The 25,558-nt window shown below is 33.2% G+C and overlaps 1 protein-coding gene across 2 annotated transcripts in view; it reads right to left on the reverse strand.

Annotated features, from left to right (window-relative positions):
- The window catches only part of SPK1 (guanyl-nucleotide exchange factor), a 55,157-nt gene that overhangs the window by 24,684 nt on the left and 4,915 nt on the right, over window positions 1-25,558 (reverse strand). The window contains exons 8-30 of one of the 2 annotated variants that reach the window (XM_068640711.1): window positions 23,620-23,931; window positions 22,284-22,559; window positions 21,397-21,564; window positions 21,106-21,303; window positions 20,953-20,996; window positions 20,364-20,433; window positions 19,465-19,626; window positions 17,708-17,815; window positions 17,509-17,546; window positions 16,550-16,694; window positions 15,924-16,050; window positions 14,517-14,710; window positions 12,589-12,719; window positions 12,169-12,244; window positions 11,942-12,052; window positions 11,246-11,428; window positions 10,927-11,070; window positions 10,588-10,761; window positions 9,966-10,313; window positions 9,535-9,867; window positions 7,619-7,804; window positions 5,932-6,906; window positions 4,776-5,324 (exon numbers count right to left, since the gene is read on the reverse strand). In XM_068640711.1, the coding sequence (XP_068496812.1) occupies window positions 5,070-5,324; window positions 5,932-6,906; window positions 7,619-7,804; window positions 9,535-9,867; window positions 9,966-10,313; window positions 10,588-10,761; window positions 10,927-11,070; window positions 11,246-11,428; window positions 11,942-12,052; window positions 12,169-12,244; window positions 12,589-12,719; window positions 14,517-14,710; window positions 15,924-16,050; window positions 16,550-16,694; window positions 17,509-17,546; window positions 17,708-17,815; window positions 19,465-19,626; window positions 20,364-20,433; window positions 20,953-20,996; window positions 21,106-21,303; window positions 21,397-21,564; window positions 22,284-22,559; window positions 23,620-23,931 (4,758 nt within the window). In that variant the 3' untranslated portion in view covers window positions 4,776-5,069. Of the gene's footprint in view, window positions 1-4,775; window positions 5,325-5,931; window positions 6,907-7,618; window positions 7,805-9,534; window positions 9,868-9,965; window positions 10,314-10,587; window positions 10,762-10,926; window positions 11,071-11,245; window positions 11,429-11,941; window positions 12,053-12,168; window positions 12,245-12,588; window positions 12,720-14,516; window positions 14,711-15,923; window positions 16,051-16,549; window positions 16,695-17,508; window positions 17,547-17,707; window positions 17,816-19,464; window positions 19,627-20,363; window positions 20,434-20,952; window positions 20,997-21,105; window positions 21,304-21,396; window positions 21,565-22,283; window positions 22,560-23,619; window positions 23,932-25,558 lie in introns of those variants that run through there. The other variant, XM_090297254.1, reaches the window with a different exon arrangement.

Genomic DNA, 25,558 nt, shown 5'->3' on the forward strand with positions numbered 1-25,558 from the left:
ATGGTAAGAAAAATGATAATTTCTTTTCTTATTTTTAAAATTTTATAAATACTTTTTAAACACAATTAATTACTTATAATAAATTTAAATTTATTTTATAATTATTTTTATGAATATATTGTTTTTATATAAAGTAGATGACAAACATGATTATATTAGTTTACTTTCACTAGAAAGTTACATCTAATTATGTAATAAACCTCATTAGATCAATCCATTATACATACAAAATTTTATAATAATTTCACAAAAATATTAAAATGAACTTCCACATATAAGATCTTTATAATCTTTTGTGAAACTATATCACAAGAAACACCTTAACCATCCTAACCAAGAAATAATGCATCAAAGAAAGTACAAAAAGGAACTAGATCGCCTAAACAATTTAGAAAAACAAATGAGAAGAGAGATATAAAGGTGATTTCTAAGAAATCATTTAATCAATGATATTCAAGCAATTAATCTTTTATAGTTATCAATAAATTGTTTTTCTCAACTAAAGAGATTCCTTCAAGTGATGAGTCAAATTTGCAAACCACAAGAGTGAACATATGAATGGCTTAGAAGGTGTTAGGAGATTTTTTTTTTAAGGTTTTCTAAGATTTAGGTGAAGGTGAATGTTTTCCACTATTCACAAATTTAATCCAATTAGATTATATATTTATAGAAGTTGGCATCCAAAAGATGGAAGTCATTAAGCAAGGAAAACAAGAATTAGACAGAAGATAATAGAGATAAATAAAATTGAAGTAGAAAGTAGAAAGAAAGATGTATGTAGTTGATGACTAATGTCATGTCACTTGGAAAGAGATCGAAGCTAAATGATAGAGTGTTGTCACTTAATTCAACAAAGTAAAACAAGACTTAAGCAAAAGATAACTCTTACTCTTTTAAAGAAATAAGCCAAAATAACAATACTTTCATTCAAAATTCAACATGATTAACAATAATTTTGAGTTTGTGAGAAAATTGAAAGGAAAATGAAGTACCAACTTGTAAAGGGGTAGAAAAAATAAGAAATACTTCTAGTGTGTAAGGATCTCATTTACCCTGTAATCCCTACTTAAAAGGATAAAATGAGACAATATACTCATTTCGTGGATATTTTTAAAAGATCCCAAATTACCAAACATTTTTCTGAGACGTTAGAGCAAATGCCTATATATGCAAAATTTATGAATGAGTTATTGAATAAGAAGAGAAGACTCATTTAGGAGGGCACAATTGAATTGGAAGTATGATGTAATACAATCATCAAAAAATCTTTCTCTCTTAAGTTTAAGCATCCCAAGAGCTTCATAATTACCATCACCTTAGGAAGATTATCAATGGGTAAAACTTCACTCAATTTAGGGACAAATACTAAGTTGATGTTGTTGTTTTTGGTCTCAAGAATAGGGGAAGTGAAAGTTAAACTCATGCACATGACCCTTCAACTGGTGGACAAATTGCTAAAATTTTCCTAAAGGGTAGTAGAAAACATGTTGATAAAATTTATTTTCCTTACAGATTTTTTCATCGTAAACATAGAAGAAGACTCAAAAGTATCCATTATTTTGGGAAGACCTTTTATAACAACTACATGAACCTTTGTTGAGGATGATAAGTTTAAATTATGGTTACATGATGAAGATGTTGTATTTGATTTTTTTTAGACCATGAGACATCCAAGAGACAAGGAAAGTACTTCAAAGTAGACATGATAGTGGGATATTAAAGTTTGTTCATAATAAGATTTGACCTCTTAAGATGACCTTAGTGTACGAGTTTGATGCAATCACTAAATTGGAGGAACAACAAATAATTGAGTGCATTCAAAATCTTTATAATTGCAAAGAAATCTCAAATCACTAAAAAAATATTGAAGAGCTCGCAATATAAAAGGTTGTTGAAGAGGAAAAGTTTGAGATAAAAACTCTTTCATTGCATCTCAAATATGCCTTCCCTAAGGGAGAAGATAAGAAACCATACTAATTAACAACCATTTATCTAGCAAATATGAGGAATAACTTATTCAAGTGTATGAAAATAGCAAACAAAGTTTAAGGTGACATATTTATGATCTTAAGAGAATAAATTAATCATATTGCATGAATAAAATCAACTTAGAAATTATGATTTTAGTATATTTTATTTAAACTGAATCGTCATCCCCTATGACGACTTCAATTAGAAAACAAAAACTTAGTAGATTACGCACTTAATCAATGTCGTCATGCATGCGTACAACTTTTTCATAAAATTTTGAGTAGAAGTCGTACTCGTGATGGCAACTTTAGAAAAAAAAGTTGAAATCGTAACCATTGATGACGACTTTAGTTATTTTTAAATTTTCAAATTGTTTTAGCTAGTGAAATCTTTCTAATATGTGTAATTTTTCTACAATTGCCCATCTACTTTAGTTTGGTGTAAAATTACACCATTATTGTAATTTTTCTGGTCGAACCCTCTATAACATACTTAACATAATCACTCTAGATATTTTTATATCAGTTTGTCTGATAGCACAAACTACGTGCAGTCTAATCAATTGATTGAGTTTCACTATACAAACTACCGTTGCAAAATACAAATAAATACTATTTCGACTCGTAGTCACTCTTGACTAACTAGTACGAGTATTTTTTAACAACAAGTCACTCTTGAATAACATGAGTATTATTTAACAAGAAATCACCCTTGACTAAGATAAAGGAATTGTCTAGGTTGTGATCAAAAGATCACGAAGTTGATCACTAGGGAGGGATTGCATCTTTTGACATTTACAAGATTAAGCACTCTCTTCTAGTTTGCTAAACGAATATAGCAATGTTCTTACAAAGTTACATTAAGGCACAACAAGTTTTTGGCAATATTTTGACAGTTTTGCAAAAATAAACTATTTTGCTCTTTTTCTTTGTGAAAGTATTTATATTAGTATAGAAGAAAAGAGTCGTTAAATCTTATTCTAGCTTTACACTCACTTTCACTTCTTTCTTATGTCTGATAAGCTTGAATGTAGAAGATGAATGCGCTTCATGCTTGCATTAAACACTTTTAGGGTTTAGGGTAGGCCAGGTTCCAAGAGATTGTTGATGAGATGAAAACTTCTATGGATTTTCTTTGTTAAACATAAGAAACAAATATTTTCTACAATATATATTAAGTATAAAGATCATTTTCCATGTTATCTTATTACATTATATATTAAGTATAAAGATCATTTTCCATGTTATCTTATGACTAGGTACATATCATTTTTGCATCACAATGTTTATCCGACATAAGAACAACACAAAATAATGTTGTATGTGTGACTGGAAAAAAAAACTTATGTCTTATATAAATTGTTGTTTGGACAAACACTTGTGTCTTACAAATGGAATATGACCATATTTTATATTTTTTGCTTTTAGCACTTAATCAAAATCATGTGATAGACTTTTCTATAATAAGATATGATGTGAGTCCAGGGAACAAGTTTTTTTAAGGACAGGGATGATCCTTATTTTTTAAAATTTGGAGGTGACAATATTTTAAGAATATGTGTTTCATACTAGGAAGCTATGGAGATCCTCTGTTATAATTTCCCTTATGGAGTATGTTTTAATGAAGAAAGAATTGTTTCTAAAGTTCTTCAAGTCGAGCTTTTAACTTACTTTATTCAAACATGTCCATAACCATGATAAAAGACGTGACATACAAAGTAACTCAAGAAATTATGAGATGCCCCTTCAAAATGTTTAAAAAGTGAAGGTAGAATTGCTAAAAAATGGACTTTATAGGTTTTTTCCCTTCTTATTATTCTGCATATTGTCGTTGAAGTGAACAAATATTTATCATTCTGCATATTATCATTGAAGATAACAAATATTTAATTATAATGAAATAAAGAATAAACTATTTGTCATATAGTTAAAATATAGTTAAAGCATGTAAATATATAAGTATAACATATCACTTATTCACCATCATCTCAAAACAAGTCTTTGTTTAAGTGACTCTCTTCCTCTGCAACAAGAACTTATTTTCCTCATTTTAACTTCCAAAAGAGTGCTTAAACACCCAAAATATGAGGACAGATAGAATCAATATTTAGACTATTTTACTGCATGAAAATCAAACTTAATTTTCTCGCCAATTGCACAAGTTTTAATTTAGTTTTAAACATCTTTTTCTGATTACAATTTAAAATATCTATGTTTGAGTTCAACTGAAGTAAAACACTCCATTCATTCAATAACAAAATACTAAAATTTATACACTAACTGCCCATTCATAAAAAACAATTGCAACATCAAAGGCTATAAGATGATCAATATAAATCAATCACACTCATACAATTACTTGGACAAATAACCAATCAGAACCAATCTATGGAAATACAAATGCAATCTAATATAACCACAAACATTACATTATTCGAGACAGAGTCAAAGAGGAAAACCCATCCCGCGTTATTTCTTGCGAGTTGCAGGCTGCGGGCCCACACCTCATTTTGCCACCCCTAATTTTTTTCTATATGTAAAATGTCAATCCTATTTAACACTTTAATTACTCTTATAATTTATTGATCATTATTATTATAATATAATTAAAATTAATCATTATATCTTAGTACACTTAATGAATTTTATGTGTTTTAATGTATTTAATAAGATAAACTAAAGGTATAATAAGTGATGAAGATGAGTTGGAGGAAATGTGAAAAGATTAATGTATCGTATGAAGCAATTTAATTATGATACAAATTAATATTTAGTATGAGAAGCTCTAAGGTGAGACATTTGAGATTGATAGTTGCAGCAATGATTGAGCAAAGGAATTAGTATTAAGATATTACAGAAATGGTATTCCCCGCACCACAAACTAAAATGGGGAAACTGGGGAAACTAGAAACAAAACAAACTTCATCATACACAAACAGGAAGAATCGTGTGTTTTCCTGAATCACCTGGTTCGCATAATGCTAAATATACGAACCATGATGCAAAATGCAAATGCAATTACACATCTTTGCATGCAATAGGAAAAAACTATACCAACACATGGAATGGAAGCAATATTACACACTTGTGGCATTGTGGTCATAGCTCTGAGAGAATGGCAGGGATGTAATGTGATAACTCTGCTGTTAGTGACTGGAAACCATTAACAAGCTGTGTATGGAAATCCTGATCTTCATCGCCAATCAATCTGAAGTGTACGCGGATCGCACGTTTACAAACAGCCATGAACTCAAGAAGGGCTGCTATAAGTTGTTGCAGTTCCTGTGACCGCAGCCTTGTTGCAGGCTCCCCAGACAAGAAGGCTGTGCAAACACTCAACACTCCACTATTCACCTGTACAAAATCCAAGGCTCTGTCACATTAGAAAAACCAAAAATAATGCATGGATGTTCAAATCTGGGTTTTAACTCAACAACAAACCAATATTAGGATTACCAGAAATACAAACTGTGCTTTTTGTAAACAGACCGATCAATAAAATAAAAGCCATGTTGTTATAACTTCATAACACTAAAAAATTTAAATTACCATCATAGTATAGATTTTAAACATAAGCAGGCACAAATATGTACATATCAAACATATAATATTTGGGTCTAAGTTTCAAAACAATACAGAATAATATCTATTAACAAATCACAATAACAAGTTTACATCTAAAATAAAAGAGAAAATGACATATACTCTGGTTGACTTTTCATTTTTTTTATAGATGTGTTTCAGCATTTTTTATCAATGCAATGTGAACAGGTTTTATGCTTTGTCAAGGCCAGTTCAGTAGTTTATTTGGACCAAGTACTAAACCGGGTCACTGGTTTTACAGTCAAGTCGGTCCAGTCCGGATTTTAGAATCAAGAATAATTGTAAGTAACCATACTTTTTTTCAAGAATAAAAACAGCAGAAAAGATACTATATGTGACTACCAATAATAAAACATACTTGGACTGCAACACTGCCTTGGAGAATTCTTTGTAGACTCTGGAGTCTTGGAAGTTGATCACCCTCAGAACTTCGAGGCTCTTCAAGCTCATTTCTTAAGGCAGCTGTTCGTGTTTCAATCATTCCGATTGCATTTTCTACCGGAGAGAATTCGAGGGACTCGGATTTGTTTACCAATAGTCTATTTACTAAAGCTGGAAAGGAACCCTCAGTCTGAAGAACAGTGCGTCTCTTCCATTGATCTTCCAATCCACCTTGATTCTTTCCATTTTTGGTAAATGGGGTGTCAAACAAGAATCGGTCAAATACCCGGGCTCGAACACTTCCAGTAGAGAGAGAGAAAATTCTTTCTCTCCTACTTCCCAAATCTTCATCTTCCATGACTGGATCAACAGCAGTAATCTGAAGGTAACAGACACCAGGCTGTAACTCCTCTGCCTTCACTTGTCTAGAATCCGGAATAATATGCAAAGTGTGATTACCATCCATTCTAGACTCGTATATGTGACTAAGTTTTTCCATTATGTCACCTAGACGTACATCACGAGGCTCACGATACACATACTCCTTTTTATCAAGTTTCCCAAACCTATCACCATAAAATCCAACCCTGTAGTATGTTGCATCTGTAAAAGGAATTGGACTAGATTCCTGTTCAAGAATTGATTCATAGATATTGGTAAGTAACGTGTGACATTTAGCCAGCTGTCCATAAGCCCTCCTACTTTTGTAAACTGGGATTACAAGTTCAAGAATGCTTGCACAGAAATGAAAAAGCTCAGCTTGTGAGAAGAGCTTATTAGCAAGCTGCAAGTATTTCACAGCAGAGTCAACAGTCAGTTTCGAAGCCCCATATCCCTCAACCTCAGCAGCAGATGCTTCAGAGGTGATCTCATTGCTGACCATAGGACAAATCTTCCGTAGAGCAGCAACATGGTCTTTGCTCCATACACCATCATTTCTGGCAACAAGGGCCTGCATTAAAATTTAAATATGGTGTAAGAAAAATAGTATTACAATATAAACCAGAGGAAACTTTTCAGCTCTACGCTAGCCTTCCTCCATGGCATAAAGTAAAAATGATAATCGTAGCTAAACTGGAAAGGATAACCATTACATTAGTTAAAATATAAATATATCAATAGTATTTGTAAGAGTCAAAAGAATGAGCACTACAATTTGGTTTCCTTAAATTTATATTTTGCAATGCTAAAATAATTAATAATCTTATAACTGTAGATAATTAACAAAGTATAAATATAAGTATTAGGTTATTTAGCACTATTACCTAGGCTTTAATTGTCTGATAAAAGCATTGAAAAAATCGAGTACAAAACATGAAGAAAACGAATGTTCTAAAATGGGAAAAAATCAGCTAGAAGGGGGCAGCCTATCTATAAACAAAGTAAACATTGGTTCAAGGACACGAGCAAATTGCAACTTAATTTGTCTTTAGATAGGAAGAACAAGCATGATAATTCAAAGCATAACTGGTCTGGTCACATTTTACGCAATAAATAAAACATCCAAGAATCAATAATTGAAAATCCTCAGTAAAATACATCAATATTTATAGATCATGTTGACAGTAATAATTTCCGAGTGTTACATATGTCCATCACAATAATTTATGCATTTTCAGGAAATAAGTTGTACAATTCATGTGCATATAAATTAATGCCTTTACCTGCATTACAACACCAGCAACTGCGACAGCGCACTGAGCAGCTTCTGCCCAAGATTGCATTTCCTGATGTGCATCACATAGATGAAGCAACCACATTATGTGAAGATCAGGGACTGGGGCAAATGCCATGGCCAATTTATAGAAGCTTTCAGCGGCGGCATATCTATCCATAGTCATCATGGGGGCCTGAAACAGACATTTTAGACAAATTATTTGTCCATGACAATCAATCCTGATACAAACTCGGTAACTATAAGTTAACAAAACAGGTTTTTGTGGCCTGCTTTCTCAGAGGGTGACTCCTTTTTCTGTTTTCTCCTGCAGACGTGTTTGCTTATTTTCAATGGGGACTTAATTTTGTTAGTTTATTTCAACCTATTTTATTTATTTTGGAAGATTCTTAGCCTCTCTGGTATTTTCCCTTAATTAGTACATATCACAGCCACGAACCATCCCCTGAAAATCTTACACCTATATGAATGGTTTATACTTCTATAAGATCTCTAACCGGATGTCTCCTACAAGAATCCTTTAAGCTAGAAATGGATAATGCACAAGCCCAGCAACCTTGTCTTTAGTTTTAATTTTAATTAGAATTTTGAAAGCACCATGGGCTTTAATACCATGTCATGACTATCTCTCTCAAAAGTCAGGTAAAGGCATAAGTAATGGCTTTATATTCATAAATCTCACATTTATTCATATATACGAAAAACTAAGTTTGGACATTCAATGAAGAACAAGATCCTTTTACATTTAAAATGCTTACATGGTGAGATAAATTGACTTTTGTACAAGAAAAGACCTAACATTAAAGGTCAATTTGTTTAAACTTGTTAGAGATCCTATATCGACTAGAGATAAGGTTAATTTATAGTATATAAGTGGAGACAGACCTCTTCTTACAAAACCAAGTTATAAGATGAGGATTGCCTCCATTCCTAGTTGATGAGATCCCACATTGACTAGCGATAAAATCAATTTAGAGTATATAAGTGGGGACTGGGGATAAACCTCACCTTACAAAACCGGTAGGTAAGGTAAGGATTGCAACATCAGCTTGCAAAGTGAGAATTGTATCTTACTTTTATAATTTGACCTTATTCCTAGTCGATGTGGAATCTCCAACAAAACTTAAAATAAGTGCATTAAAAATAATCAATTTAAGAAAAGTCACTTATTTGAGAAGCATATAGAACTTGCTTATTAAAATAACAAAAAAACTGCATACTTTTAAAATAAGCAAATTAGATATACACATAAAAAAGTAGAAATCTGCTTACTTTACTAAATTAATGCTAAACATTACTTTTAGTCCTTAATGGTGATTTTACGTTTCAGTATGTTAAGTTTTAAAAGTTTCAATCTCGTATGTAGTTGGCTGACATGTCTATGAACTGAATTTTAACCGTCTCAACTAAGTACCTTAAATTTGTTGCAAGGTTCATTACGGTACTTCATGTTCTTTAATAGGTTCATCACGGTCATTTCCAATTAATTGTTAAATAGGTTGGACATGTGAGTCAACTCAGTTAACCTATATAATGTTTTTGTTAAAAAGGACCAAAAGCAACCTTCCAAAAAAATAAAGTACCAGATTGAAACGTTTAAAACTTCACGTGCCAAAACGCAAAAACACCAAACATAAAGGACTAAAAGTAAATTTAGACCTTAAAATTATCACTTCTTTTGGAAATCAAGCATAAATAAACTGGCCCTAATTAAATATTCATCATCATCCATTACAAAAAAAAATCTTCCATGAATATCAGAGAAAGAGCAGACTCAGTAATTCTAATACAGATTATAGCACAAAACACAGTTCAAATTGGTTATACCAAAATAAATGACAATTCTGAATAATAGATCTCATTGCAATTAAAGCCTATAATGATGCATCAATAATTAAAACTCACCAATAGCGCATGCTCCAAGCTGCCATCAAGGGCCAAAAGAAGGCTATCAGAGAGATATTTCACCTCAGACCAGGACCATCTGTTCTCTGTAATTTTTTCTGGTATGGTCACAAGAGCATTCTCAGATAATCCACACTCCTTCAATAGGAACGAATTTTTAGTTTCATCCTTCATTTCATCTAAAGACCTCCTAAGTCGCCGTGCTTCGCCACTTTCTTCTAGGCTTCCATCAGATCTCATCTGAGTCACTTGCACATCGGACATTAGCTCTGATAATGTGATAATCAACATGACTCTTAATCTTGCCGTCTGCACAAAGTAATGAAATGAACTCTGCACAAATTGGAGAAACCAAAAACAAGAATTTGATTAATAGGATATGGAATCAATGGAACTAACAATCCTTCAAGTTTAAACAGAAGAAAATATACCCTCACAAGTATTTGAAGCCCAACAACTGCCCTTTGCCTAATGTGTTCATTTCGAAAAACTGCAAGCCGGAGGAGATGGAAAGTGACTTGCTTTAAAAAACGATCATTTTCCCTTGCCATCAAAGTTGCCCCATGTAAATCAAAAACACTGTTAAATACAGGAAAAAATGCTTTCCAAAATGTCAACGGCTGATTTCTGGATAAAAAGCTCATGAACACAACAGTTATGCAATCAAGCTTTCCATAATCAGTGGCAATGCTGTGGGATGCAGCCATCATGGAGAATTTTTCAGTCACCTCCAAAACCTGAAGACTGACTGAGGCACTCAAATTTTCCTCCCAAAGTTCCTACAATACATACACGTCCATAACAAAAGAAAATGTAGACTTAGTTACCAAAAGTGAAAAAAAAAAAAAAAAACGAGAAACACACACAAGTGGGTGGAAATTCTTTTCAAATGAACAGTAAATATATCTATGTTCAGTAGCCATTGCAGCTGACGATTAATTTGAAATTGTGCATAACCACATGCGAAGCTTTGACCCATAAACTAAAGTAACAATGAGCTTAAATCATAACCCATTAACAAATTAAAATTTAACTACACAAGGAAAAGTGTACCAATTTCTGTCTTAGAAGTGGATGTAAAGATTCTCGAAGTGCTTGAGCAGATGCTCCAATCCTAGAAGACTGTGCTTGAGCAAGAGCCTCTCTCAAAGAATATGGCTGGCTAGGGGAGCTTAATTGGGAATTTACTCTCTGCCATAAATACCCGTTATCTGGTGTTCCCTGGGGCTGCCAGAAAATCAAAAGGAATGAGATACACAAAATGCAGACATCTACATCCAGTACTTAAGCCAAATAAGCAATTATATGCGGTAGAAAGGTATCAAACAACAGAAAAACATATTAGAACTCTGTACAAGTACTGGCTAATCAGCTCTACAGAAGTTCGCTCACCCTGACTTCCTGCCTTGAGGCCTCAGACAGATAGTTATTGATCGCAGGAGAAAGTCTGTCAGAGTACTTAGGGGAAGCAGGTGCCTCCCCTACTGGATTGCGAGAACTGGAGCCAAGTAACATGCCATCAGCAGGTTTTTTGTGCTGTAAAACAATACAGTTATCAGAACATTGACAAATTGACAAAAACAAGATTAGAGGACAAATAAAGCAACATTGTCCCAATTAGCGCCAATACTCAACAACATCAAAATTTCAAATTAATCAATAAGAAATCACATGATTTGGACAACTGAAAATTTGCAGCACAAAGTGTAACCTCAAAAAGAAGCAAGCATTCCTCCATGAGCTTGAAAAACAATCTAGTCCGAGCAATGCTTTGCTGCCATGCCTTGACAAGGGATACATCATCAAGGTTTCGTACTATTTGCAAAATTACAATTGAAACTTCCCGCTTTTCAACAGCATTGAGGTTGTAGAAAACAGGCATTTCATCTAATATCTGAAAAGACCAGAATAATATATTAGAGAAATTGCACACTAAGAAACAGTTTAAAAAATTGAAAACATAATTAAGCAAACACAGGATCACATTTATTCACCACGTCATATTAAAAAAAATATTAACTAATCAAACAATTGTGCCCAACATCATATGGTTCCCACTAGTCACAATTTCACTTCAACTCCACACCACTCTAATTCCAATCACACACTACTATCACATGAGATAAGCATTGATGAAGAATCAAGTTTCTTTTTCACAAGATATCTGATAGCAACACAGTACTTGTAGGAACAAAACCTAAAAAGCAAAAGGGTATGTAGTAGTTAGTATAGCAACAATATTATTAGAAATGGATTGAGCTTAATAACTGAAGAGGGAAAGATTTCTCAACTATAACACGGGAATCCACATGAATAGCAATTGAACAGGGAAATACAAAACTCCACACAAATATTTCAACTAAAATAATAAATGTAAGCAAATAATAATTAATATAACTTTATACACCTGTCCGACAAGTGGAAAATATAGTTGAGCAATATACAACTTATCCTCCGGCTTCTGGTATCTCACATCAAACTCATGTTTGCACAAAAGCACTACCAAGATTCTTGCTGCCTACATATTGAACAGACAAGGTTGATAATACCAAAAATTATGTGATGAATCAGAAATGATAGAACTTTGGTCAGGCAAATGATAATCAAGATTTTACCCTATCTAAATAAACTCACCTTTGCTCGTAAAGACACATCTTCATGATCCCAAGTAACAAAGAGTTCTTGTATTAATACAGAAGAAAGGTAGTTCCTATACCAATAGAATTGAAATATAAAATTTCAGAGTTTCCCCAGAGAACACTTACACCAGTACATTAATATATCACAAGTAAACACATGTTATTCCATATGTTCCAATAAGTTTTATTTATTACCACCTTCCAGTTCAATAGAGTATCAACATGTCACATTGAAAGAAAACCATGTCCAATCAGACAGCTCATCATAGGTATACTAAAACTGATATAATAAATAAACAGTATTGATAGGAGTTCATATAATAGTAGATCAAAAACTGATTAAAAAATCTGACCACATGCTTTATGATTTTTGTGAAGTTACTATCTGTGTTAAGAATAAAACATCATAAAGTACCTATCTGAAGGGTCCCTTCCAGGCATTTCCACAAAAAGATCTTGATCACATATTATTTGTAAAAAGGTAAGTTTGCATTCATGAAGAACTGATTGACATACACCGGAGAACTTGTCAAGATATAACGATACCTGCCACACAATTAAGTTTGCATTAAATAGCAGAATTAAAGCAAGGCAAAAATTCAGGGAAAGAACACCGAAATACAAGAGAAAACACTTCCCAATCAAAACAATATTTAGCATGCACACAAAAAAAAGAAAAAAAAAAAGCAACCATTACAATCACAAAATTAGAAAACAAAAGTATAAACTTTAAATGGTGAACATAATTAAAAAAAAATACTAATATAATGAACATAATTATAAACACAAACAATTTTCCTACTAACTATCTTTTCATGATACACAGTATGTATAAGACAAAAACAAAAAACACAAGCCTTACTAGGGCATATACTCTTCTTCAACTACATGCAAATTAGATTCTCAACTACTCTGTTTGTAACAATTACATTCTCTTAAAATAGGAAATAAAATCTGGTGGAATGAATGTGTAGATTCTAGGTATACTTCTCCTAAATACTGATATCAGGATATTTCCATTCTAATAATCCCCTTTTTACAACAAGAAATATTATTTTTGTTCAAAAATAATGAAAACAACCTATTAATAAATAGTAAGTCTAAAAATTCAAATAACAATAAAATTAAAACAAAACATCATCAAGCTCAAGATTTCAAATAATGACACGACAAAAGATAAATGTTCTAAATTTTTAATCCTCAGCTCCTCCTAAAAACAAGGTGTAAGACATTCATTCTTCTCTTTGCTCTTCAACTTTAGAGAATGAGTATTGAGGGGGTCATTTTTCCAGAAAAAGAGTATTGAGTAGAACAATGAAGAAAAAATAAGGATAGAAGAGAGTGATAAAAGAAATAACGGAAAGAAAAAAAAACAGATTGCAGGTGTTGCAATGGCAATGGTGACACTGCTTCTCAACAGTGGTGCTGGAATAGGTCCGTGGTAGCAGTGTCACCGGTTGCTGAAGGTGGCAGAACAGGTCTGCCACTACGTTCATTTAAGGGTAGGTTCTTTTAATTTTGGACATGGTTTGGGTCAGGTTTATGACTAAACTCTTTTTTTTGTTTTTTTTTAATTTATTGGGCTTAGGTTGGGTTATAAAGGACCAACACCTACTTTTTTAAAAATTAGGGTTTTTGCTTCGGGTCTGAGTCAGGTTGCACTGACTCCAGACTTCTTCCTCCTCTCCAAAGGGGTCACAAATTTGATAATATTCTCTGGACTTTCTTGCCATTCTATGATTCAATTTCCTCCATCTCAGTCAGCGCCACCCAAAGCGACCACGATGGGCTACCATGGAAAACCCGCATCACCATTGCCATGTTACGGTGGCAAGTTACAACTCCACCACCAATTTCCACATCATGGCACCACCCTAGCTGATTTTTTTTATAACACTGATAGATAGATACACACACATAATAAAAAGACAGAACATGTAGAATACAAGGGAAATGCTACAGATATAACTCTAAAACTAGATACATCCAAAAAGGAAAGCTTTTTAAAAGCTATATACAACAAATAATAAACAATTATTAAACAATCCCCCTCAATTTTAAATTTTATGTACCAAGCTTGGAACATATAACCCGAATTTTAGGCCCTCAAAGACTTCAAGACTTAGTTAAAATATCTGCAAGCTGATCATTATAGTTGATCATGTAATTTAGAATAAGTTCAAGAAAAACAGTGTACAGTAACACAGACTGAAAAGGGAGTGTCTTATGGTAGTTAGAAATAGAAAGTCTTATTTTATAGTTGATATGCATAAGCTATTTTTAAAAGTTAAAAAAAAAATGCAAATATATACAAACATGGGGAGCAAAGACATAAACACATACCAGCTCAAAAACCTGTCGTGGCTCAATGATGGATAAAAGATCATAACAAAAGAAAGCCAAACTACTATTCAAGCGTTTTGCCAAGCTTAAACCCTTCTTACAGCGCTCATGCACTTCAGTAAGAAGGCAATCATACAACTGCATTATACATCTGAACACACCATCCTTCAACTGCATTGGTGGGATATCTTCACCTTTTCAAAATAAAGGAAAAAAGGAATGAAGATCAACATTCAAGCCAGAAGCTAAGCCAATTAAGAAATAGTGTAGTTCTAAATTTTGATGTCATTAATTTGACTTGCAAACAAAATAAACAAAACCTTTCCAGTGAATCTAATACGCATAAACAGCAACAGGGACAACCAAACAAGATAATACTAAACCAGTTAGTTGCATACTTGTATCTATTAAAGATAAATAAGTGTGTTCACTGTTCACTTCTCTACTGTAAAGTCCATTTTGTTACAAAAAGGTATTATGAAAGTGTTTGACCACAGGCCTAACATATGATGAGACAAATACATGTAGACCTCAGTTTTCAAAACTTGGCTAACTTCAAGGTGCCAAGAAAACCAGATATGGACATATAGAGTAGAAAAAGAAGTGGAATAAAATAATAAATGTGATTCGAAAATCAATATGCATGAACGAATAACAGATGGGATTATAGGAAGACTTGTTCAGATGAAGGCACAACAGAAAAATGTAGAGAAAGACCAAGAAAAAATCAAAGTTCAGTACCTAAAATCTAAATGGAGAGAGACTGGAGCACTGCGTTATATATAATGTGGTTTTTATTAATCCAATCGATGATTTATACTGTATGCTTATTTGCAACAAATTTTACCAAAAATTGAACAATAAAACGGCAGTCAAACAATCCATATTCTCCCGTGTTTTAGAAATATATGTTACACTAATGTTAATGTACACAGACAAAATTGAATTAAAATATTTTTTGTAAATATAATCTTTCTAAGAGAAACTTCTAATTAAACTGTGCTTCGAGAAAAAATTATCCAATATCAGAGTATTGTATAATTTTGATTTGTATTATACTGTAAAAAGTCAAGCTGTTACTTAACTGTTTGTTGGACGAAGTTAGTTTCGTTAGTTAGGATACACACTGAGCTATAATTAGTTGCATATATTATATTTTCATCATAACTTGGCTTCTTAGAAATACAATTTACACTTTCATCTCGTATTTTTCTATCTAAATTATCTTTCATCCAATAAAAAAATTATTGAATGGTTACATATACTTTCATGTTTGTTTCCCCAGTTCTAATTATACCCATATTCTTCTTAGTAGAATAAATATTAGAAATAAATTATTTGGAGAATTTAAAAGGATTAAAATTTTATAAAAGACCCTACATTGATCAAACAGGCTTTAAAAGGTACCTATTGGAAGGCTGTGATAGAAGAGGCGAGTCTTCTCCAATGCCATTGATTTAACAATTAACTCCAGAAAAAACCAAGCCATAGCCAAAACATCATCGTACACAGGTCCAACACGATACCCTTTGGCCTGCAATATTAACCAAATTTATTCACTACCTTGAAGGGTGAAAAGAAACATATATTTGAGAAATCATACTAATGCTAATTAGCTGATTTTGTTAGGTAATAACATCTTACGATAGCATGAAATTCATCCAAACACTGAAAGTTAAACGAATAAAAAATTAAAAATTAGGGAGCACATCTTAATTATATTCATCTTACACACAGATAGCTTATACTACAAGCTAAAACTGAAGCCTAACTAACTAACTCCAGCTGTCATAATAGAATTTATTGACCGCTTTATGAGCTAATGTATGTTTATATATATAGGATAAGTATCTCGAAGAGGAAGGCTTCAACCTATATTCCTTAACCTAAAGCTACCCCAAAAACAGATTTTATATAAGTTGTACAACAAAACAATATCCCCTATTCAACAACAACCAACAAGGGGTAGAGGAATAAACAAATGCTAGTGAACACGCCAGTACTGCCAATAAAAAAAAAGAGCATGCCAGTACCTTACTTCGTGCCAAGCTTCCCCAAACAGTGGACAGTCCAGGGTATACAGGCGGTTGACGACCACCAAAATCATCAAAAGCACAATCAACATAGTTGACTAGAAAATGATTTCTTTCAGCATCATCAACTGACTCCTGCTGCACCCTACATTAAAACTCACATATTACAAACGACAGATACAAAATCTAAGTAAAATTTACCACAACGTTAAAAGGATATAAACAATTGTCAAATTAAAGATTTAATGCCTATGAATTCATGTGTCTTTTTCCCTTCTTATTTTCCATTTTGCATATCTGGCTACACAGTGAGACAGATTGCACACCTATTTACTAATTGCATGTGAAACAAATACCATGAACTACAATTAATAACAAAGATAACAAATACTTTCTGGTTGCCCAAAATTCTGTCCTTCAAACAGATTTAACCAACAAACTGTATTTGAAGTTCTTAATACCTCTATAAGCAAAGGTGTGCCTCAATTAAGGATCTCAGACACAAACAATGTACTTGAAGCATAGTCATTATTAAGCAAATAAAACTATGGTATAGCAACTCTGTTGGAAAGCCACCGTAATTGTGGTCTCCCCTAGTGAGCCTTAACTGTTGTCTATGGGACTATCCTGATTGCAAGACGGCATAGTCTCACATCAACTACAGATATAACTTATATAGAGCTTATAAGGCCTCAGTAGTTCTCAGCTTACAAGCTTGTTTAGTAGTAATAAGTTGAGCCTAAACAAAAATTCCAAGTACAAATCAAAGAACAAGAGCTCCCAAAAACAAATGAAAGATATAATATATATATGTCTGTGTGTGTGTGTGTGAAAATACCAAGAGCTGTTGCTAAAAGTGAAAACATGGAACATTTTTCAAACCAAACAGCCCCTTAGTTTGTTTTCAAACATCTAATGCAATTCATTTCACTTGGATCAAATATAGGTAAAAGGCATACCTGGTTACAATATTAACCATGGCCCGAAATGCAGCAACCTGAAAACAATAGTGGAAAGGTAAATATCACAAAAGAAGCAAACCAAATGTGTAATGAAAGGAGAGAGCGAGAGAGAGAATTAGCCAAGAAAATATAAAGGGATCCAAGCCGCTTTTAACAAATATTATAACCAAAAAATAGAACTAACTCATGTGCAAACCTGGAGTGTTTCTCCGCCATTGCCAATAAGATGAAGTAGCATGTTAAGAATTGGGTGAAGAAACTGAAGCAAAGCAGTGGAATCAACATTCTTCAAACTATTAATAGCCTGCATCCAGAATAAGTGAATCTTAATTAATCATTTTAAGAGAGAAACCTGTGAAATATGTATACAATACAAAAGAAAACACACAGTATCGAGAGCATCAGACAGTCAACAATCTGTTTACAAATAACTAAGAGGTTGCTAACCCCATTCTAACAAGAAAAGATGATTTTCCACATATGAAGACGAGCAATGAATGCTGACCAAGCTTCAATCCCTTTGGTGTGAAAATGCAAATTAGATATAATACTAAGGTGCCATTTGCCATATGTATGAATAGTACCACAAGTTTTTATGAAACGTACATAATAGAAACAAGGGCTTTAAAAGGTGATAAAATTTCGTTCCTTTAGAAAAGGTAGAACCAAATGTAATAAAACAGAAAAAAATATATTAACAAAAAAAAAATCACTGCAATGATCTTGTCCTTTTTTTTACTCCTCTATTGGGACATGTGATACTAAAGATGGTGAAGTTTCTTCACTATCAATTGAAAGGTTAGGAGTGCTGACCTGTTTATCTTTTCATTATTATAGGTAGACATCTTTATCTTTACATTGTTATATTGAAATGTTTATAATTCATTAAAAGGGTCCTGTTGGAACAGTTTGGAAAGATGTTACGTGTAAAGAAACCTGAGAGATGGTCAATGGAGAACTGAGATACCATCAAGAGCTATTATTTTCTAACCTTTCATTTTCCTATAAATATTGTCCCATAAAGGAAATTTAAGCTAAATCTATAAATTTATCTAAGAATCCCACTTACACCTAAATCAATCTACAAAGCCGGCATAAAATGTGACGATTAACTCCCCACTTACACCTTCTATATTAGTCATTTTACTAGTCGATATAGGATCTTCAACATCACCTTCAAAAATAAGGATTTGAAATCTTGAGTATGATGAAGTTTGTAAGACTATACATCTACAAAATAGTCTTATAATGGCCAAATAGCAGTTGGTCAAATAGGCCTAACAAGACTTGCTAGGATAAGTTTTGGTATTATCTTAAAATTTGAGTATAGATCTAATTGAATGATACAAACCAACTAATAGGGAAGGGTTTTCCCGCACTTATATCTATTATTGTCAGACTTTAACTCTGGTCAATATGAGACTTAGGTTTTTACCAGCGCATCCCCCTCACACCCATCACTATTGAGCTTGGTGCATTTATAATATGGCAGGTGGCCCTTTTAATAATTATAGGATAGGCTCTAATACCATCTTAAAAATGTCAGATGAGGGTCCCGCTACACTTGTATACTCTATTTTAGTCATATCACTAATCAATGTAGGATCTCCAATAAGCTGTAAAAAAACAATAAAGTTTTACCAACATATGAGTGGAAAACAATGAAAAGCAGAGAGAGAGCTAATCTATGGTTTCCATCAACAATTTTTTTCCTTTCTGCACTACTGAAAACAATTACTTATAACAAGAGAGTGCTATGACACATTATAATGAAGCACGTAGCTAGTATGCATACACAGTCAGAAGGATCCAATATGTCCTGTCCAGTTAAAGATAGAAAGCAAAAAAGTAGCCCCCAAAAATGAGTACAACATATACCATGTACATACACACAAATCCAGAATAAACAAAAACACCAAAATTCACAAAAATACTGCTAGACAAGAATGATACCTCCAGAAGTTCAGAACCCCACGGTGGACTTGTTCGAAGAGTGTGCCGATCATATTCAAGAAAGAAATCTCTAATACGCTCATTGATAGGGTATAACGAAGAACATAGTCGTAAACGCAATCTAAAGACACTTTTCCCATCTTCCAAATAATCCAATCTCTCCTATCATAAATAAGAACTCATAATATAAAATAAGTATTGAGTTCAAAATTCAAACATAATAATAGAAACCAATCTAGAGCCACATTAAATCAATTGCAGTAAAATACAATTCACAAGACCAGTAATCATCATTACAAATTTACAAAAATTAGACAACCATATTACATGAACTAATGCATGAAGCCGCATTCTAATAAGTTTTGTTTCTTTTTGGAATATTTAATATCCTCCAAAATTGTCAAAATTAAAAATGTCATTGTAGTGGGAGATTGCAAGGCCTTGTAAACCCAACATTAGAATTTCATATTTCCAATACGGAAGTTTAGGACCCACCTCCTATACATTGCAATTGGGTCCTAACCTAACAGTATTGCTAAACTTATGTAAATGATTTAACTCGTTAGAATAAGTTAACTTGTTAGATTTGTTTAACTTTTTGTTTTCACTACTGATGTGAGATACATATAAATTAATGGATTAGCGACAAAATCATTGAACTCTATTAGACATGTTTCTATTTTGCAGTCTCAAGTAGGTATAACTTATAAGGGAGGTCTTGAACAATTACATGAGGAACACTCACTTTCTTCACCTTTTATACAACTCTTAACCAAAGCAAACCTTCCTATCCTTCGTCCAAACATACCATTGGTTCACAGAACCCAAAGAGAAAAGGAATAACAAACAAGTAACACATGAAGGTTAATTAACATATACGTGTACAGTAATAAACACACCCGTCCTGCTTCCTGGAGATAATGAGGAACCAACTCTCTCATAATTGGAAGATTTATTTCAGACCGCAGCCTGTATAGAACAATAAAAGTATAAGCTACCATATACCAAGTTAGGAGCATAAGTGCATGTTTGATGACAATTTTTATGGTAGTACTTCTACTTAAAAAACTCTACTAAAATGATGGAAAAGAAAAGAAAACTTTTTGGCCACAAAGTACAGAACCAACTATGCACCATGCTTTCAAGACAAAACTAGTTCGTACCATGTTTATTGTAAACAATGTTTATTACGACAAAAATATCTTTAGAATCTTCCTATTTATTTCAGCATATTTTATTTCCTTATTTTAGAGATGTTGATTCCTACAAATAGAAGAGCCGAGAATGCAACCAGTGTGATGGCTATCAATAAAACTATTTCTTGTTTTCCTACGTAGTTCAAGTGTAATTTGAATAGTAATAGAGAATTATATGGTAACCAGCACATTTTAGTTCACTAAGCAACAGCAACCAGCCAAGAACTATCATTGGTTAATATTAACATTTAAGCGTAACCATAGGAAAAAAGACCAAATTAAGAAAACATACTGAGCATGGGAAGATAAAGGAAGAGCTGCATATCCAACTACTACCTGTAAATAATTATAATTCCGAACAATCAATATTCAGCCCCAGACACAAGTGGTAAAATGAAAGCAGTGAAAAAAATAAAAATTGAGTGGAATGCGTGAATGAATTTACTGGCTTCGGAGCTTCTAATTTTGTTTGCAGATCAACATGAAATAAAGTAAATAGAAGGTGGTGCGTTGGTGTCCACATAGCAGGGAGGGAAAGTTTAATTTCGTCATGGTAGCATGCAACCCTAGCTCCAACAGCGATTTGGGTGTGACTCCACTTCTGAAGAGAGGCATCCAGACCTGGATCTCTAGGATATATTGCCTGAGAAGATTGAGTTACACACAAAAAACAAATAAGAAGAAAGTTTAGAAGGAGCAATGAAATTCCTTAAGAAAACAAAATACAGGACATTACCTCCAATGGCTGCCTACGGATATCGGCATCATCCTCCCTGAGTTCAACCCGAATAAACAAATTCCTTTTCCTACCCAAACTTAGTGTCAACGGATACACATACAGGCAGTGAAAAAGTTGTAAAAAAGGCTCGTTTCTTGTTGTAGTGCGGAAGTCAAAAGCATGGAACTATATGTTAATCAGTGTAAAGCACATTAGCAGAGGACCAGCATATATAAATAGAATTACACAATACCACAGTATCATCACCATAGCAAAATTAAGCAGTGCTGACATTATTGTCTTAACCAAATACAACATAGACCTGTAAGTATTACTGATAAAAAAAAATAGACCTGTAAGATTAAAAGATCCCTAGTAAAGTGAACAACATGAGAAGTGACAACCAAGAAAGAAAGACCAGGTTTTGAAAATTTAGCCCTCCTTTAAGTGGTTCAAGATTATATATAAAGTTCGTCTTCTGCTATGAGTAAGACATAAACCATTAAATAATGGAACCAGAGCAGATATGTCCAATTTAGGACAGTTCTACATGTACACCCCACATCATTAATACTGCATTTGGGGAGACAATGCAAGAGTTACTATCTTTTAATAGCTAGTAACTTTGTTCTCTTAATTTACTAAACAATGATAAAACTTAACATCAGGGTACAGTACACTATAAAGCTGTCTCCATGATCACAAACTAAAATATCCATACATACCACTATCTTCCATGCAAAAACCGAGTCTAAAGAAAATATCAACCAGAACTCAGCAACAAATTCACTTCTAGGACAAAATCTATTATTAATTCTATAAAAAAAAGTAAATTCTACTCTAATAAAACTAATCCAATCTGCTAGCTAAAGGCTGTCAACTCGATCAAAAGACATAATACTTACATCTTCAGCATTAAAATCTGAATTTCCATGTTGAGTTGCTCCATTTCCGGAAGCTGGAGATACTACCCTGAGGATGCTACCCTGAGGATCATCACAACCATTACTAGTATACTTTCCAGACAGTGAATCAGCAACACGATCCCCTGGGTCAACAGAATCATTGGTTATACTACCACTTTCAGACACGTTCTCCAGATCAGCTTGGGAAATCTGGTGCTTCTCAATTTCCAGCCTCAAAACACCTTTGACAGGTTTGTGCACCTTACGTTTAGGATCCTAGAGATTTTACATGAAATAGCAGACACAAAGAACATATTAGAGTTTACCACTACTATTTTAAACATAGCAATCATAGAAGTCTGTCTTCTCGATAAAAGAAAAATGCACATCTACCAAAAGTTGAGACTTAATAATATAAGAGGCACAGCAGTGTCATATAGACCAAACCTAGATTAGACAACCTTTAGAAACCCAAAAAATAAGACCAATTAAAACTGTTAAACTATATGAAAGAGAGAGAGAGAGAGAGAGGGGGACATTGAGCTGAAAACTGTGTTTCTCAAATAGCACGAATGGTTTATTTATATTGACAAAAAGGAACCGAGCCAATAAATAGAGGAGATTCGATATCCTCTACGAATAAAGATATGACAAATAAAAATGCTCCTAATAAAACATATATAACCTAGATATTCTTGATTATATGGGATCTGCTTCTTACTTCTATAATTATAAAAAACACAAATTTAAATTACATAAATTGAATAAAACAAGCAACTGATCATAGAGGACGATGCAATCACAAATTAACATTTTAATCTGATGGAAGAGCAGAAAAACAACACCCAAATAAATAAATATTTAAAGCATACTAAATAATTGTAATACAGTGCATATCAGAAAACCAATGAAACAATAAATAATGAAAACCTATAACAGGAAGATTCAATAAATAAATAATATTTAATGCATGCTGAATAATTGTAATATCGCAACTCATGATAGTCAGAGTCATTGGAAATGGATCTTGACTAGCAGTTAAAAGGAGGTTATATGACTGTTCAGATCCATCAGTACTATTTATAATCACAAATTATATATTTACTGCTGCTGGAAACTGTTTCTATACTAATTTATAAGGCAATTAACATTATAGGGTTATATTTTCTATTTTTACTATCAATGTACTTCAATCTGAATAATTATCAATAATAGAGAGCTGCAGGGTGCCTACTAACACAAGCAATTCACCAAATATCTATTTTCTTCAGCAAATTAAGTAAGAAAATTTATTCTTGATGAACAAAATCAAAGACAGGAAACCTGAAACGCACACCTGAAGTGATTCCTCCGTATAGCATTCTTTGACTTTGTTTAAGGTTGAAACCTCAACTACCACAGAATTTCCATTAGAGTAACTCAGCTTTCCATCTAAAGACATTTTTGCACTAGTCTCAAAAACACCTTCATGAGAACTTGAACCAGATACACTTGGAGCAAGAGGGCTGCTTGGGGAAGCAGGCCCTACTGAAGCTGCACCAATACTGCTATCAAATAATGATACAATGGTCCATGCGAAGGACTCTTTGTAAGGCATGATTTTAGACCACACCTGCAGTTTTTGCTTCTCTCTCTCAGTCAAGTGCACCTGTCCAAGTGAAGTGAATGTTAAAAGCCCATTCAATGAATCATTTCAAACACACACAAGAGTCACCCTGTAAATTATACACTTAAATAAGCAAGAACCACATTAAGCAAGAAAAAATTCATGGAACATATTGATTTCTAGAGAGAGAAATATGAAAGTATAAGCCAGAAAATGCAGTTTACACCCTGCTCCCTTTTCAACTAATAATTTAAATTTTGTTACTAGCATCCTGTGAACACCAATCCAAAAAAATTAAATAAAAAAAGATAAAGTCTTTCCTCCATTTTTTAATTGTCCAAGACCAAAAGTAGAAGATGAAAGGAGAATGAAGAGAAGCATATTAATGTCCTTAGTTAAAAGCCTAGTTCAAGTGCCTAGGCTCACATTCTTTTTTAATCTGTTTTCCTGCTGCAACATATGGTTTCAATGCATCTTCAAGTCCCAGGTTAAGGAAATTACACTCCTGCTCTCCCTTTACACTCTTCTCCTAACCCTTTTCACAGTTTCCCTATATAAAGTGCAGATCCAAGGAGGATGGTCAATATCTTCATCTTGTGAAATCATACGCTGTCTTTCCTATAATCTTGATACCATTATTAAAATAAATAACCAACTGAAACTGGTTCTAGTGGGATTGGTTGATCCAGTGTGCTATTTAGAAAGCCCACTTCTAGAGGGGAAAAAAGGGAATCTGATCCTATTTCTTCCTACATTTTGACTTGCCTCACACAAGAACCACATGTCTTCTTGTTCCAATCTGCATCTTCTCAAGGTTCGATTTGTCTTTCCTGCTATGGCTCTGCCTTTTTCGATAGGCTGCTCCCTCACCTGCCTGTACTTTGATCTTCTCTATGTGTTGTTTCAGATGCTTTCCATTAAAGCAACTTCTAACAATTAAGCTGCTGTGATGACTCAAACTGGGTTTCTCTTTTTTCTTTTGCTTGTATCTTCTCCTGCCTTCTCGGTTTCAGTGCTGCGTAAAGGGAATGCTAAAGCAGCTTATGGTGGTGGTAGCAACCCATGTGATGCTGAGTTGGGGTTCTGTAGTTTACAAGAATTCTCTTGGACATAGAAGTGAAATGGAACCATATTTCAATCGCCAGAGATGCAAGAAAAATAAATAAATACAGACATTGTTTCAAGATAATAAATAACCAATGGATTCATCAAATGAAGCATCAAAGGCCACAGAGTAAGGAAACAAAGGTGGTTGTAGCATGCAAATTTGTTTCTGATGAAGTAAAGAAAGAAATGTGGGTAATGGTAAGCACAAGAGATTAATTAGGAAATCAAACACCAATGGTGAGTATGTAAAAGGTTGGTGAAAAAAGAAAAGGGAATGAGATGGTTGAGCTATAGCAAAACTTTTATGACAAGAAGAGTAAGCAATCAATCTACATTAAATCACATTTTTAAGAAGAATTAGAAAGAGGAAGCATGTCAATAAATTGCTTCTCTTCTCCACAATGCCATATCATACCATTCAATGAGGCAAGGAGTGATGAATTCCATAACTTGGAATTGATTGCAAGATATGGCACAGGACTTAAGCCACCATCCTATCCTGAGATGAGAGTCCAAATATTAGATTCAACAAATGAATTTGACCATGGAAGCTATTATATAG

This window comes from Phaseolus vulgaris, chromosome 11 (assembly GCF_051622355.1).
Source record: "Phaseolus vulgaris cultivar YP4 chromosome 11, ASM5162235v1, whole genome shotgun sequence".
Lineage (NCBI taxonomy): Eukaryota > Viridiplantae > Streptophyta > Magnoliopsida > Fabales > Fabaceae > Phaseolus > Phaseolus vulgaris.